Consider the following 17,058-nt stretch of genomic DNA (forward strand, 5'->3'; position numbering starts at 1 on the left):
GAAGATATTCCTATTCATCATACGTATTGTACTGCGCTGTCATCATCTAGCAACTTTGTAGCTTGTTCACATTGAGGAATTTCTATCTTTGCCCTAATTGTTTTTTAACATTGTGTCTATTTGTTTTAATAGGCGAGTATGGGCTCCGACGATCACCTTTATTCTTTTTTAAGCCTTCCTACTGGTCAAAGAAAAGAAGATATTACAGTGAACTGGACGAGAGTACTTTGAACAGAAATCTAAGCATCAGTGAAATGGCTGAACCAGTATCTGAAGAATTTCAGGGAAAGGCAGCTATCAGGTACTATAAACATCACTCACAGTTCTAATCAGCACCTTCTGTTGAGAGGTATCTTTACATATTGTATGAAAAAACAAAAAAACTCACAGATATTTAATATTAAATAATAGGATTTGTTGACATTACATTTTAATTTGGCAGCTGCAATACACCATTTGTCAGTCTTATAATTCCCCAAATACTAGTTTGTAGGATTTGTTCAAAATATTACAGAAAAGAAACTGCTAAAAAGTTACCTTTACCGTGCCTGAAGCTAAATCTGCATTTTATTCTCCTACACGGCCAGCCAGTAATTGGTATTTAAATAGATATGAATGAGATGTGAATTTGTTCCCAGGAGCAAAACAGGCTGACCTGAATAGGCAGAGATTACCTCTCTGAACCTAGCAGAATGTGCAAACGTGGCCGGAAGGATCCTTTTTGACTAACTCTTGTTTGGGTGTCGTACCCTGCTTGATAGGTCTGCTGGAAATTTTGAAATGACACTTGGAGAAGACTTCAAGGAGAACTCCCTTGTCACAGGCAAATATTAGCTTACAATTTGCCAGGGCCCTTCTATTATCTTCCTAGCCAGTCAGGCCCCAATTACGATGGGTCTATTTTGTCACAAATGTCACAGCCTGTTGGGGGGGCATGGCAGTCGATGAGGCTGCAAACTTAGTGCAGAGCTCCGGGGCTGGGATCGGGGCCCGGCCGGCATTACTACCGCGCAGAGCTCACCGATTTATCCACTGACCACTGGGATCCTCTCCGGTAGACTGCTTGCATCGGAGGTGACCTCGTCCTAGAAGATTCTACCCCCGCAGAGGAGACTTTAGGCGAGCTCCTCGGACGACAGGGGGAAAAGAATAAAAAAACAAAATGGCGACCGCAGCGTCCGTAGCAGCCGCGGAAGAGATGGGAGAAATGCAAAGGGCCTCGAGCATCAGCGAAGGACTAGAACTGACTGCCGTGGCTGGAGGAGTCTGCTGGGAGTGTTTGGAGCCCGAGCTGACTGTAGAGTCCGACTGCCCGATGGACGGAGTAAAAGCGACAGCCAGCCCCTGGGACACTAGAGAGCCTTAAGAAGTGGTGATTGAGGCGCGAGGGGCACTCGCCCTGCCTCTGGCCTGAACTTAAAAGAAGTCATATCCAGGTGACACAGCAATGCGGAGAGAGAGGTGGGCCCACCTTGCAGCAGGGGCCCTGAGTAATACGGGACCCCGGAGATGCTTTAGATCCGGGGCCCCCCTATGAGACTCAATCCGATTGTCCCACCGGAACCCCTGAAGCTATAAACGGAGTGGGGGAATTAGATTGTGAAACCCCCACCCCTACACCTGCATGTTAGGGGACCCGGAGCACTACCTGCGCAGGTAGGATCGCAAGCCACACCACCTGCTCCCACCGTTGACCGCCCATTGTAGGAGCTGTAGCCGGGCCACCGCAGAGGACCCCTGGGCTGGATTACAGGGAGTCCCTACCGAGTACCCTTGGATACCCCAGGAGGGCCTATCGCCCAAACACACTACATGGAGAGCGGAGACTGACCCTCCTGTGGACCATAAATCATACAGGACCCTAATCTTAAAGGAGTACAAAATGAGCGAAATCGAGGTCAGAAGTTGACAGCGCATCCTCCATATCGGTTTGGCTCAAAGGAGAACGAATCCTAGAACACTCCTCCCATTTCGACCACCCCACTATACCTGGGATCTGGAAGAACTCTACAGACGATACCAGCAAAAGGAGGACGCGGAGTGGAAAAGTGGGAGAGTCTCTCCTCCCCACTGATTGGAACCTGAGAGAGGAGGAAATCTAGGGAAAATAGAGAGGTCCAGCTGGTCTGAAACCGGTGGCTCGAACCCCTGTGGTGATTTGGGCACTCGACTCACCCTTCCCAGTCACTGCACAGTCTTAACCATGGGGAAACCTAAAAAGTGAGAAGACCAATCCCAAACGGTGTTCGCAAACATGATACACCATACTCAAGCCTCCAACCTGGCTTGCACAGGCAATCTGATTCCTCAAGAAACAACGTTGGATACGGTCCTCCTAGCTATTAAAGAATCCCGTGAAGCACTTGAGCAAAAAATTGATAGCCTCTCACTGTTACGAGACGACCACCGCAAACTGAAAGAGAGAGTGGGGATGAACTAAAAACTCTATCAGCAGTCGACCTAGCACAACAAGCAACAACTAAGGAAATAGCACATATTACCGCCCGAATTAAGACATTAGAAACCAGAGCAGAGGATGCTGAAAACCGAGCTCGTAGGAATAACATCAAACTTATCGGAGTGCCAGAAGGTTCGGAATCTTCAGCAAACAGCACAGAATCCTTCTTGGAAAATTGGATTAGAAACAAAGTGGCCCCCGAGGGCCTTTCAGCTTACTTTGCAATAGAAAGAGCTCATAGGATCCCCAACAGGGCACCACCTCTAGGAGCTAGACCACACCCAATCATAGCTAAATTGCTGCATTACAAAGACAGAGACTATATACTCTCCCATGCATGGCTACTAGGCGAAACTTTATGCAATAATCAGCGGGTCATGTTCTTTCCAGCCTTCACGAGAGAAACCCAGGCGCAAAGGGCCTCCGTTCACAGTCACAAACGCACTCTACGAGAAAATGGGATAAAATATGCAATGCTTTTCCCCGCCAAGCTCAGAATAGAACTTGAAGGTAAAACGCTTTTCTTCTTATCGCAACAACAGGTGGGGGAATGGCTGGATGCCCTGAACTTGACCGTCTCAGCTCTCCCCTCTCGACCCCCCTGCGAACTGGGGAAGAAACGCAGTCGATCCTCTAAGCGGATCACGGAGGCGGCCCCCCCAAAACATCAATCCCTTCAGGAGATGCGAGACGCCGTAGACGCAGCCGCTGTCGTTAGCAGGGGGTCCTGCCCTAGACCTCGGACTTCCAGCAACCTTTCGGACCCTGACTCTAGTTGCGGGGGCTCCTCAATATCTTCACGAGACACCTCCACCAGCCTGCCTATAATAACACCAGGAACCTCAGAAGAAATTATTTGACTCTACTGTGTGCAGTCTGTTCTGACCGTGAGTATTTAAGAGGAAACAATTAACACTGACTATGGTCCATGTTCAGCTCTAGCTCCGGAACACAGTTTGTAAAAATTTGGGATAAAAGCAGATACTTTAAAGAGATGGCCATGTTGCGGCCGGGCCCCAGGAGAGGCTCAGGACACGTGCTCTTGGCCCCTGCCACCCACCTATAGGATATTAGAATAGGAATGTTAACAGTTTGGACGGGAAGAGCTTTAGTAGCCGGTCCTGGGGAGTGGGAGTTGGGAATTAAGTTTAATCAATTAGTTTTAGGGGAACATCGTGCACTGAGGCCTAGAGCGGTAAATATCTCTCGAACCAAACACTGGACAGGTAGTTGTAGCAACAAATTACCCATGGGTCCTTCCTCTAATAATAGCCAACAACTAGTAAATCAAGGCTATGACTTCAAGATACAAATTAATAACCTGGAATGTCAGGGGGTTAAACAATATAGCCAAGCGATATAAGGTGCACAGCTACCTTAAAGGCAGAGGGGCACATATTGCTAAATTGCAGGAAACTCATTTACTCGAACAGGAGGTTTATGGCACTTAGGAAAAGTTGGAGAGGCCAAATATTTGCTACCAATTATTCGGCGTTTGCAAGAGGAGTTCTTGTTTGGGTACACCATTGGGGTTCCATTCCAGGCTCTACACACAAACTTAGATAAAGATGGAAGATACGTTGTTATCTTGGGAAGGCTAGAAGGAAGGAAAGTTACTATAGGGGGCCTCTATGCCCCGAAGCAGGATCAAAAGAAATTTTTTGACACTTTGTCTAGAGAGCTGGGTCCGATTCTAGCAAGCCCGAAAATGATAGGTGGGGACTTTAATTGCATAACTGATATTAATATGGATAGGTCGCACCCCCCCCTTTCACAATCTCAGACTCTAAAAACTGCTAAAGCCTTCACAGAATGGCAACAACACTGGCAAATAAGAGACTGCTGGAGACACCTCAACCCGCATAATAGAGAATATTCCTTCTACTCAGCACTACATGACCTACACGTAAGACTAGAGACAGTACTAGTTTCCCCGGAACTACAATCCATCGTAGTATCAGCCGAGTACCTGGGCCGTACCATTTCAGATCATAACCCCTTACTGGTTTCATTAGCTTGGCATAAAGAAAAACCTGTGATCCCCACATGGCGACTTGGGGCAGAGGCATTAGAGGACGAGGCCTTCAAACACTACCTTCCCAATAATATCAAAGACTATTTCAAACTAAACGCAGGAACAGCATCCTCTAGATCATTAGAATGGGAAACCTTTAAAATAGTAACCAGAGGCAACTGTATTGGGGAAAGTGTAGGAGTGCGTAGATCTATCGAATCTGAGCTGAAAAAGCTCGAAGACTCCCAAAGAGACACTGAACGTAAACATCCCTCTCACCCGGAACTGATCCCCCTTTTGCGGGAAACTAAAACGAAAATAGTTGAAGGAAACATCAGGCTCTCTCGCTTCAACTACAAACATTACTTAAGTAGACAACACGCTGAAGGAGATAAGGCAGGTGCACTACTGGCATGGCTGGCCAAACCCTCCAAACAACAATCTATTATACTCGAAATTGAGAGGAGCCCAGGTGACAGAGTACTTGGCCAAAAAGAATTCAATGCTTGCTTCTTCGAATACTACTCCTTCCTTTATGCATCACCCACCGAAGCAATTAATATCACCCAGATCACAGAACTGGAGTCACTTGCTCTCCCTAGACTGGAAGTCGGAGAAAGCGCAACCCTAGCTGCCCCTATTTCGATAGCTGAAATCAGAACTGCAATACAAAGCATGGCAAAGGGTAAGGTACCGGGAGCAGACGGTCTCCCTTCAGAGTTCTACCAACTATATCAGGATACACTTGCACCTAGACTCTGTACACTATACACGGATGCGGGCGTAATAATAGATTACCCCAATCTACTAAGGAGGCCATAATGATCCCCTTACTAAAACCAGAAAAACCAGCTACTGACGTCCGTTCATACCGACCTCTATCTATGTTGAACCTAAATTATAAAATATTAAGCAGGATATTAGTCAGTAGACTCTTACCCTTCATGACCTCACTGGTTCACCAAGATCAGTCAGGTTTCATCCCACTGCGCAGTACAGCACAAAACATCAGACGCTTAATCTCAATCCTTCACTCCGCACCTGCTACCATGCCACAAGCAGCAATAATTTCAATAGACATTGAAAAAGCCTTTGATAGCTTGAGATGGGACTACCTAGAGCAAGCTATGTTAGAACTGGGATTGGGAGAAGGTTTCACTCGCTGGACGAAATGATTATACACAAACCCTACAGCAAGAGTACGCACAGGTAGCACTTTTTCCGAGCCCTTCACTGTGGGAAGAGGGATCAGACAAGGCTGCCCACTCTCCCCTCTGTTATTCGCTATAGCGGTAGAACCCTTTGCACAAACTGCAAGATCCAAAAGCTACTTTGAGGGCATCCCAATTAATAACTGGACACACCACATTGCCCTCTACGCCGATGACATGCTACTTTTTCTCAAGAACTTAGTTACGGACCTACCTGGGGCTATAGAAATGCTAGAAAACTTTGGATCAGCTTCAGGACTCCGGATTAATTGGAGGAAATCCTCCATCTTCCCGGTGTTCAAAGGCACCCCGAGGCCCTCTGACACTAGGGGTTTGCCCTGGTCACCAAACACTTTTAAATATCTTGGAGTCAACATTTATCATTCAGTTGAAGACTTACCAGAGGGGAATATACATGGAACAATTAGGGGAATCAAAGCTAGCATGCAATTCTGGAGCACACTGCCACTAACTGTCGCAGGTAGAGTCGCTCTGCTTAAAATGATAGTATTGCCCAGACTTCTATATTATTTTTCCACGCTCCCTCTAATAATCCTGAGTTCGGTATTCAAGAACGCAGATTCTATAATTGCAAGCTTCATATGGGGACCCAGCAGACACAGAATAGCACTTCACACGCTACAACGACCTACCTTGGATGGAGGATTAGCCGCACCTAACCTAGAAACTTACTATTGGGCGGGACAAGTACAATGGCTGGCAAAATTGATTAACAAACCCCCAGTCACAAAAGATTTACAGATACCATTAAACTGCCCGCTAAGAAAAATCCTACATATAATATTGAACCCCAGGAAACCGAAAGAGCCACTCCCTCTGGAGTGGGAAGCTACTAGACACTGCTGGGATCTCTACCTCAAACGCTCTCACACGTGACTCCCTATGCTTCAGAAATCCCTTTGGAGTCATTGAACTGCCTCCCAGGTAATCAAGTCACCAAACATGTCAACAAATGAGTCCCTTATAATATTACGAAATTGGGCGACCTGTTTCTCAACGGAAAACTTTGCTCTTTTATAGAGCTGCAAGACCGATTCGCCCTCCCACCCGGATTGTTCCTCACCCACAATGCCGTTATTAGAACCATTCAGAAACTATGGGGCGCTGGAACCTGCGAACCCCCGATCCACGGGGGTTGCGAACTCCTTTGCTCCATTGGAGACCAAAGGGGAATAATCTCTGGGGTATATAAATTCATGCAGAACGGCACCTGCACTCCGCTAAACAAACTTAAGGCTAAATGGCAAACAGATCTTGACACTTCATTAGAAGATACCCAATGGGCCAGAATCACATCCCACATCTATGCTGTATCCAGAAACGCAAGATTTAAATTGATAAACTTGTACATTTTCCATTGAGCTTACTTAACCCCCAAATGATCACCAAAATATATAACACAAATAACTCCCGATGCCCACGCTGCGCCAAACCAGCAGCAGACCTACTGCACATGTTATGGAAATGCCCCCAGATTAGTTCATACTGGATGGAAATATTGAGGAAAATAGCCAGTTGTACTGAAAGAACTCTATCACCAACCCCTATAGCAGCAATTCTAGGGGATTTCCCACGTCCGGCGACACACAAAACCTCGAAAAAATTCATAGACCTAGCTCTGATCTTAGCGAAGAGAGAGATAACCTCACATTGGAAAGACCCAGGTGGCCCGCTAGCAAATAGACGGCAAGGTGCATTAGAAAAGTGGGCAGAAATAGAGGGCACAGTGTTAATGAAAAAAGCATTACGGGGCCAAAGACCCAGAGAGAGTGTTACACAATTGGACTTATTGCTGGAAAACCTAAGGTCTGTGGATGCCCCTTCTTCGGAGGAAGACAATTCAACATCGGACTCGAACTCCGAACAGATAGCTACAACTGCTTTATAAATACACTGGTACTACGATCTACCACTGGACTTCAGAGACTTGACGTAATAAGATCAGTATTTAATTACTTAGTGCACAATGGGTGGGGGAGGGGTTACGCAGGTGGGGAATATCTTAATGGGTTTTGATTTACGCTATCACCTTTATAAAAGCAATAAGAGATATATTTAAAAAAAAAAAAGTGTCACAGCCCGTTTGACATGTGTGGTAGGTTTGCATATAAACTTTGAAATGCACTTCAAAGAAGGGAAACAGAATGGCAAAAAAATGTTGTGTATCCACTGTCTTGTTGCTGAAAGCTCAGCTTTATTATACCAGACATCTGTCTCTGAGGATGTTGTGGGTACAGGGACTGCATCAAAATGGATTTGGGTGTTAAATATAGGAGGATCATGGAATTATGATTATTACATTATAATTATACTATTATTATTATTATTATTATTATTATTATTATTATTATAGTACACGCCTCACATACACACATCCAACTCTCCGATCCCAGGTTTAATGTAGTGGCCACCTTGAAAATGATCAAAGTGGGTAGACCTAGCCCTGGGAACCTTTGCTTCATTGGTTAAGGTGTCCCCAGGGAACATTCCCACCCACTAGCCCGTGGCAGGCATTGATGTGGCACTTCTAGACACCCACCTCAGAACACTCCTAGACCTGTAGAAAATCAGAAGAGAACTGAACTTGGTGAGAATAACGTAGAAGACTGGACCTGCGTATGCACTCTCTTTCTCCCCACGCTCTTTCTCTTTCCCTCTCCCTCTCTTTTACCCAGGACAAAGAAGTGGACTCCAAGGGTCCTAAGGATGACCTGTTAAAGTTACAGGGACACAGCAAGTTAAAAGAGGCCTTTTCTTGCAACTGTCCAGTGGCAACTGGACCAGGACTAGGCTCTCCTGTTGGCCTCAGTCTGACACCCTGTTAAGGGCATTTAGAAGCGTTCCTCTGTCATTGATTATGACTAAGTCAGAAGGTTCAGTCTTTGACCAGGACAGACCTGGTTGCTGTATCCGATCCAGACTCTGTCACAGTGATAGTTAAATTGCAGCTAGGTCCTGTTCTACTGTAACTGTCGACTATCATTGGCACTTTGTGCTATTTCTAATTAAAACGTTCAGAATTCATATATCCAGTTCTCCTTACTGGATTTTTGTCATCTTGGTGTCATTTTGTTTATTCATTTTTACTGTATAGATCTAATTCATTTTTGGATTTCTGTTGTTTCACATTTCAACTATGTTAATGTTTTAGTACTGCAGAAATACTGTACACACTGCCTCAAAGTGAAGCCTGTGTGCTCTGTGCCATAGCAGCCAGAGGGTTGAACTTTGTTTTATTTATTGACTTTAATGGTTTCCCCTGACAAGGATTTTGATGAGTACTTAGGTGGGTATTTATACCCGCAACTAATAGCTCAGTTTCTTACACTATCTGTCTGTCTATCTGGCAGCATGGGTGGCTATAAATACCTATAGTTTGTATACTCCTACCATCTAGTATTGGGCCCAGTCCTTTGCAACTTTTTTTTTCTTTGAAGAAGCATTGGGTCACAATAATTGCTGCAACTCCTTCCTCAGTCCAGAATGCCTAAGATAACAACTCTAACTCAGATTGTTTTTGTAAGGAAATGCCTCCTTGGCATGGTTGCCCCCTGACTTTTTGCCTTTGCTGATGCTATGTTTACAATTGAAAGTGTGCTGAGGCCTGCTAACCAGGCCCCAGCACCAGTGTTCTTTCCCTAACCTGTACTTTTGTATCCACAATTGGCAGACCCTGGCATCCAGATAAGTCCCTTGTAACTGGTACTTCTAGTACCAAGGGCCCTGATGCCAAGGAAGGTCTCTAAGGGCTGCAGCATGTCTTATGCCACCCTGGAGACCTCTCACTCAGCACAGACACACTGCTTGCCAGCTTGTGTGTGCTAGTGAGGACAAAACGAGTAAGTCGACATGGCACTCCCCTCAGGGTGCCATGCCAGCCTCTCACTGCCTATGCAGTATAGGTAAGACACCCCTCTAGCAGGCCTTACAGCCCTAAGGCAGGGTGCACTATACCATAGGTGAGGGTACCAGTGCATGAGCATGGTACCCCTACAGTGTCTAAACAAAACCTTAGACATTGTAAGTGCAGGGTAGCCATAAGAGTATATGGTCTGGGAGTTTGTCAAACACGAACTCCACAGCACCATAATGGCTACACTGAAAACTGGGAAGTTTGGTATCAAACTTCTCAGCACAATAAATGCACACTGATGCCAGTGTACATTTTATTATAAAATGCACCCCAGAGGGCACCTTAGAGGTGCCCCCTGAAACTTAACCGACTATCTGTGTAGGCTGACTAGTTTTAGCAGCCTGCCACAAACCGAGACATGTTGCTGGCCCCATGGGGAGAGTGCCTTTGTCACTCTGAGGCCAGTAACAACGCCTGCACTGGGTGGAGATGCTAACACCTCCCCCGGGCAGGAATTGTCACACCTGGCGGTGAGCCTCAAAGGCTCACCTCCTTTGTGCCAACCCAGCAGGACACTCCAGCTAGTGGAGTTGCCCGCCCCCTCCGGCCAGGCCCCACTTTTTGGCGGCAAGGCCGGAGAAAATAATGAGAAAAACAAGGAGGAGTCACTGGCCAGTCAGGACAGCCCCTAAGGTGTCCTGAGCTGAAGTGACTCTAACTTTTAGAAATCCTCCATCTTGCAGATGGAGGATTCCCCCAATAGGGGTAGGATTGTGACCCCCTCCCCTTGGGAGGAGGCACAAAGAGGGTGTACCCACCCTCAGGGCTAGTAGCCATTGGCTACTAACCCCCCAGACCTAAACACGCCCTTAAATTTAGTATTTAAGGGCTACCCTGAACCCTAGAAAATCAGATTCCTGCAACTACAAGAAGAAGGACTGCCTAGCTGAAAACCCCTGCAGAGGAAGACCAGAAGACGACAACTGCCTTGGCTCCAGAAACTCACCGGCCTGTCTCCTGCCTTCCAAAGATCCTGCTCCAGTGACGCCTTCCAAAGGGACCAGCGACCTCGACATCCTCTGAGGACTGCCCCTGCTTCGAAAAGACAAGAAACTCCCGAGGACAGCGGACCTGCTCCAAGAAAAGCTGCAACTTTGTTTCCAGCAGCTTTAAAGAACCCTGCAAGCTCCCCGCAAGAAGCGTGAGACTTGCAACACTGCACCCGGCGACCCCGACTCGGCTGGTGGCGATCCAACACCTCAGGAGGGACCCCAGGACTACTCTAAGACTGTGAGTACAAAAACCTGTCCCCCCTGAGCCCCCACAGCGCCGCCTGCAGAGGGAATCCCGAGGCTTCCCCTGACCGCGACTCTTTGAATCCTAAGTCCCGACACCTGGGAGAGACCCTGCACCCGCAGCCCCCAGGACCTGAAGGACCGGACTTTCACTGGAGGAGTGACCCCCAGGAGTCCCTCTCCCTTGACCAAGTGGAGGTTTCCCCGAGGAACCCCCCCCTTGCCTGCCTGCAGCGCTGAAGAGATCCCTAGATCTCCCATTGACTTCCATTACAAACCCGACGCTTGTTTCTACACTGCACCCGGCCGCCCCCGCGCTGCTGAGGGTGAAATTTCTGTGTGGGCTTGTGTCCCCCCCGGTGCCCTACAAAACCCCCCTGGTCTGCCCTCCGAAGACGCGGGTACTTACCTGCAAGCAGACCGGAACCGGGGCACCCCCTTCTCTCCATTCTAGCCTATGTGTTTTGGGCACCACTTTGAACTCTGCACCTGACCGGCCCTGAGCTGCTGGTGTGGTGACTTTGGGGTTGCTCTGAACCCCCAACGGTGGGCTACCTTGGACCAAGAACTAAGCCCTGTAAGTGTCTTACTTACCTGGTTAACCTAACAAATACTTACCTCCCCTAGGAACTGTGAAAATTGCACTGTGTCCACTTTTAAAACAGCTATTTGTGAATAACTTGAAAAGTATACATGCAATTTTGATGATTTGAAGTTCCTAAAGTACTTACCTGCAATACCTTTCGAATGAGATATTACATGTAGAATTTGAACCTGTGGTTCTTAAAATAAACTAAGAAAATATATTTTTCTATATAAAAACCTATTGGCTGGATTTGTCTCTGAGTGTGTGTACCTCATTTATTGTCTATGTGTATGTACAACAAATGCTTAACACTACTCCTTGGATAAGCCTACTGCTCGACCACACTACCACAAAATAGAGCATTAGTATTATCTATTTTTACCACTATTTTACCTCTAAGGGGAACCCTTGGACTCTGTGCATGCTATTCCTTACTTTGAAATAGCACATACAGAGCCAACTTCCTACATTGGTGGATCAGCGGTGGGGTACAAGACTTTGCATTTGCTGGACTACTCAGCCAATACCTGATCACACGACAAATTCCAAAATTGTCATTAGAAATTCATTTTTGCAATTTGAAATTTTTCTAAATTCTTAAAAGTCCTGCTAGGGCCTTGTGTGTTAAGTCCCTGTTTAGCATTGTCTTTTTAGAGTTTAAAAGTTTGTTAAAAGTTTGAATTAGATTCTAGAAACAGTTTTAGATTCTTAAAAAAGTATTCCAACTCTTAGCAGAATAATGTCTGATACAGAGATGCAGGTGGTGGAACTCGACACCACACCTTACCTCCATCTTAAGATGAGGGAGCTAAGGTCTCTCTGTAATATCAAAAAAATAACCATTGGCTCCAGACCTACCAAAATTCAGCTCCAGGAGCTGTTGGCAGAGTTTGAAAAAGCCAACCCCTCTGATGATGACATCACAGAGGAAGAAATTAGTGACTTGGAGGCCAATGTCCCTCCTCCAGTCCTAAATAGGGAGAACAGGACCCCTCAAGTCCTGTCTCCAACTGTGTTAGTCAGAAATAGTGAGTCCCTCACAGGAGGGTCCCACATTTCTGAAATCACTGAGGATGCTCTCAGTGAAGATGACCTCCTGTTAGCCAGGATGGCCAAAAGATTGGCTTTAGAGAGACAGCTCCTAGCCATAGAAAGGGAAAGACAAGAGATGGGCCTAGGACCCATCAATGGTGGCAGCAATATAAATAGGGTCAGAGATTCTCCTGACATGTTAAAAATCCCCAAAGGGATTGTGACAAAATATGAAGATGGTGATGACATCACCAAGTGGTTCACAGCTTTTGAGAGGGCTTGTGTAACCAGAAAAGTGAACAGATCTCACTGGGGTGCTCTCCTTTGGGAAATGTTCACTGGAAAGTGTAGGGATAGACTCCTCACACTCTCTGGAAAAGATGCAGAATCTTATGACCTCATGAAGGGTACCCTGATTGAGGGCTTTGGATTCTCCACTGAGGAGTACAGGATTAGGTTCAGGGGGGCTCAAAAATCCTCGAGCCAGACCTGGGTTGACTTTGTTGACTACTCAGTGAAAACACTAGATGGTTGGATTCAAGGCAGTGGTGTAAGTAATTATGATGGGCTGTACAATTTATTTGTGAAAGAACACCTATTGAGTAATTGTTTCAATGATAAACTGCATCAGCATCTGGTAGACCTAGGACCAATTTCTCCCCAAGAATTGGGAAAGAAGGCGGACCATTGGGTCAAGACAAGGGTGTCCAAGACTTCAACAGGGGGTGACCAAAAGAAAGGGGTCACAAAGACTCCCCAGGGGAAGGGTGATGAGACAACCAAAACTAAAAATAGTAAAGAGTCTTCTACAGGCCCCCAAAAACCTGCACAGGAGGGTGGGCCCAGAGCCTCTTCACAAAACAATGGGTACAAGGGTAAAAACTTTGATCCCAAAAAGGCCTGGTGTCATAGCTGTAAACAGCATGGACACCAAACTGGAGACAAGGCCTGTCCCAAGAAAGGTTCCACTCCAAACTCCCATCCAGGTAACACTGGTATGGCTAGTCTCCAAGTGGGATCAACAGTGTGCCCAGAGCAAATCAGGGTCCACACTGAAGCTACTCTAGTTTCTGAGGGTGGGGTGGATTTAGCCACACTAGCTGTCTGGCCGCCTAACATGCAAAAATACAGACAGCAACTCTTAATTAATGGGACTAGAATAGAGGGCCTGAGGGATACAGGTGCCAGTGTCACCATGGTGACAGAGAAACTGGTTTCCCCTGGCCAATACTTGACTGGAAAAACTTACACAGTCACCAACGCTGACAATCAGAGAAAAGTACATCCCATGGCAATGGTTACTTTAGAATGGGGAGGGGTCAATGGCCTGAAACAGGTGGTGGTCTCCTCAAATATCCCAGTGGACTGTCTGCTTGGAAATGACCTGGAGTCCTCAGCATGGGCTGAGGTAGAACTAAAAACCCATGCAGCAATGCTGGGTATCCCTGAACTGGTGTGTGTGAAAACAAGAGCACAGTGCAAGGCACAGGGTGAACAAGTAGAGCTGGAGTCTGGAAGAATGGCCCAGCCTACCAAGAGAACAGGAAAGTCAGTTGGGAAACCAACTGCAACACAGCAAAAGAAAGGGAACCTCTCTTCTCAGGAAGAAGTTCTGCCCTCTGAGGGAACTGAGCCTTTGGAGCTTGAACCTTACCAGGTTGAGCTCTTAGGCCCAGGGGGACCCTCGAGGGAGGAGCTGTGTAAGGGACAAGAAACCTGTCCCTCTCTTGAAGGCCTTAGGCAGCAAGCTGCTGAAGAGTCCAAAGGCAAGAAAAATGGAACACATAGGGTCTATTGGGAAGATGGACTCCTGTACACTGAGGCTAGAGACCCCAAACCTGGTGCCACTAGGAGAGTGGGAGTGCCTCAGCTGTTCAGGAAGTTCATCCTAACATTGGCCCATGACATTCCCCTTGCTGGACATTTGGGACAAACCAAGACGTGGGAGAGGTTAGTCAACCACTTCTACTGGCCCAATATGTCCAACATGGTTAAGGAGTTTTGCCTCTCCTGCCCCACCTGTCAAGCCAGTGGTAAGACAGGTGGGCATCCAAAGGCCCCCCTCATTCCACTTCCAGTGGTGGGGGTTCCCTTTGAAAGAGTGGGTGTGGACATAGTTGGTCCACTAGAACCTCCCACAGCCTCAGGAAATATGTATATCCTGGTAGTAGTGGATCATGCTACCAGGTATCCTGAAGCTATTCCCCTTAGGTCGACTACTGCCCCTGCAGTAGCCAAGGCCCTCATTGGTATCTTTACCAGAGTGGGTTTCCCTAAGGAGGTGGTGTCTGACAGAGGTACCAACTTCATGTCAGCATACCTAAAGCACATGTGGAATGAGTGTGGAGTGACTTATAAATTCACTACACCATACCATCCACAAACTAATGGCTTGGTTGAGAGATTCAACAAGACATTAAAAGGCATGATCATGGGGCTCCCAGAAAAACTCAAAAGGAGATGGGATGTCCTCTTGCCATGTCTGCTTTTCGCTTACAGAGAGGTGCCACAGAAGGGAGTAGGATTCTCACCCTTTGAACTTCTGTTTGGTCATCCGGTAAGGGGACCACTTGCCCTTGTTAAAGAAGGCTGGGAGAGACCTCTCCATTAGCCTAAACAGGACATAGTGGACTATGTACTTGGCCTTCGCTCTAGAATGGCAGAGTACATGGAAAAGGCAACCAAAAACCTTGAGGCCAGCCAACAGCTCCAGAAGTTTTGGTATGACCAAAAGGCTGCACTGGTTGAGTTCCAACCAGGGCAGAAAGTCTGGGTTCTGGAGCCTGTGGCTCCCAGGGCACTCCAGGACAAATGGAGTGGCCCTTACCCAGTACTAGAAAGGAAGAGTCAGGTCACCTACCTGGTGGACCTGGGCACAAGCAGGAGCCCCAAGAGGGTGATCCATGTGAACCGCCTTAAGCTCTTCCATGACAGGGCTGATGTGAATCTGTTGATGGTAACAGATGAGGATCAGGAGGCAGAGAGTGAACCTCTCCCTGATCTTCTGTCATCAGACCCAAAAGATGGCACAGTAGATGGAGTGATCTACTCCGACACCCTCTCTGGCCAACAGCAAGCTGATTGTAGGAGAGTCCTACAACAGTTTCCTGAACTCTTCTCCTTAACCCCTGGTCAGACACACCTGTGTACCCATGATGTGGACACAGGAGACAGCATGCCTGTCAAGAACAAAATCTTTAGACAATCTGACCATGTTAAGGAAAGCATCAAGGTGGAAGTCCACAAGATGCTGGAATTGGGAGTAATTGAGCGCTCTGACAGCCCCTGGGCTAGCCCAGTGGTCTTAGTCCCCAAACCTCACACCAAAGATGGAAAGAAAGAGATGAGGTTTTGTGTGGACTACAGAGGGCTCAATTCTGTCACCAAGACAGATGCTCACCCAATTCCAAGAGCTGATGAGCTCATAGATAAATTAGGTGCTGCCAAATTCTTAAGTACCTTTGACTTGACAGCAGGGTACTGGCAAATAAAAATGGCACCTGGAGCAAAAGAGAAAACAGCATTCTCCACACCTGATGGGCATTATCAGTTTACTGTTATGCCCTTTGGTTTAAAGAATGCCCCTGCCACCTTCCAAAGGTTGGTGAATCAAGTCCTTGCTGGCTTGGAGTCCTTTAGCACAGCTTATCTTGATGATATTGCTGTCTTTAGCTCCACCTGGCAGGATCACCTGGTCCACCTGAAGAAGGTTTTGAAGGCTCTGCAATCTGCAGGCCTCTCTATCAAGGCATCCAAATGCCAGATAGGGCAGGGAACTGTGGTTTACTTGGGCCACCTTGTAGGTGGAGGCCAAGTTCAGCCACTCCAACCCAAGATCCAGACTATTCTGGACTGGGTAGCTCCAAAAACCCAGACTCAAGTCAGGGCATTCCTTGGCTTGACTGGGTATTACAGGAGGTTTGTGAAGGGATATGGATCCATTGTGACAGCCCTCACTGAGCTCACCTCCAAGAAAATGCCCAAGAAAGTGAACTGGACTGTGGAATGCCAACAGGCCTTTGACACCCTGAAACAAGCAATGTGCTCAGCACCAGTTCTAAAAGCTCCAGATTATTCTAAGCAGTTCATTGTGCAGACTGATGCCTCTGAACATGGGATAGGGGCAGTTTTGTCCCAAACAAATGATGATGGCCTTGACCAGCCTGTTGCTTTCATTAGCAGGAGGTTACTCCCCAGGGAGCAGCGTTGGAGTGCCATTGAGAGGGAGGCCTTTGCTGTGGTTTGGTCCCTGAAGAAGCTGAGACCATACCTCTTTGGGACTCACTTCCTAGTTCAAACTGACCACAGACCTCTCAAATGGCTGATTTAAATGAAAGGTGAAAATCCTAAACTGTTGAGGTGGTCCATCTCCCTACAGGGAATGGACTTTATAGTGGAACACAGACCTGGGACTGCCCATGCCAATGCAGATGGCCTTTCCAGGTTCTTCCACTTAGAAAATGAAGACTCTCTTGGGAAAGGTTAGTCTCATCCTCTTTCGTTTGGGGGGGGGTTGTGTAAGGAAATGCCTCCTTGGCATGGTTGCCCCCTGACTTTTTTCCTTTGCTGATGCTATGTTTACAATTGA

The 17,058-nt window shown here is 47.0% G+C and overlaps 1 protein-coding gene across 2 annotated transcripts in view; it reads left to right on the plus strand.

Annotated features, from left to right (window-relative positions):
* ABCA5 (ATP binding cassette subfamily A member 5) overlaps positions 1 to 17,058 on the plus strand; it is a 1,006,180-nt gene that overhangs the window by 281,177 nt on the left and 707,945 nt on the right. For both annotated transcript variants that reach the window (XM_069199839.1, XM_069199840.1), the window contains exon 10: positions 133 to 301. In XM_069199839.1, the coding sequence (XP_069055940.1) occupies positions 133 to 301 (169 nt within the window). The remainder of the gene's footprint in view (positions 1 to 132; positions 302 to 17,058) is intronic.

Source organism: Pleurodeles waltl, chromosome 7, assembly GCF_031143425.1.
Source record: "Pleurodeles waltl isolate 20211129_DDA chromosome 7, aPleWal1.hap1.20221129, whole genome shotgun sequence".
Lineage (NCBI taxonomy): Eukaryota > Metazoa > Chordata > Amphibia > Caudata > Salamandridae > Pleurodeles > Pleurodeles waltl.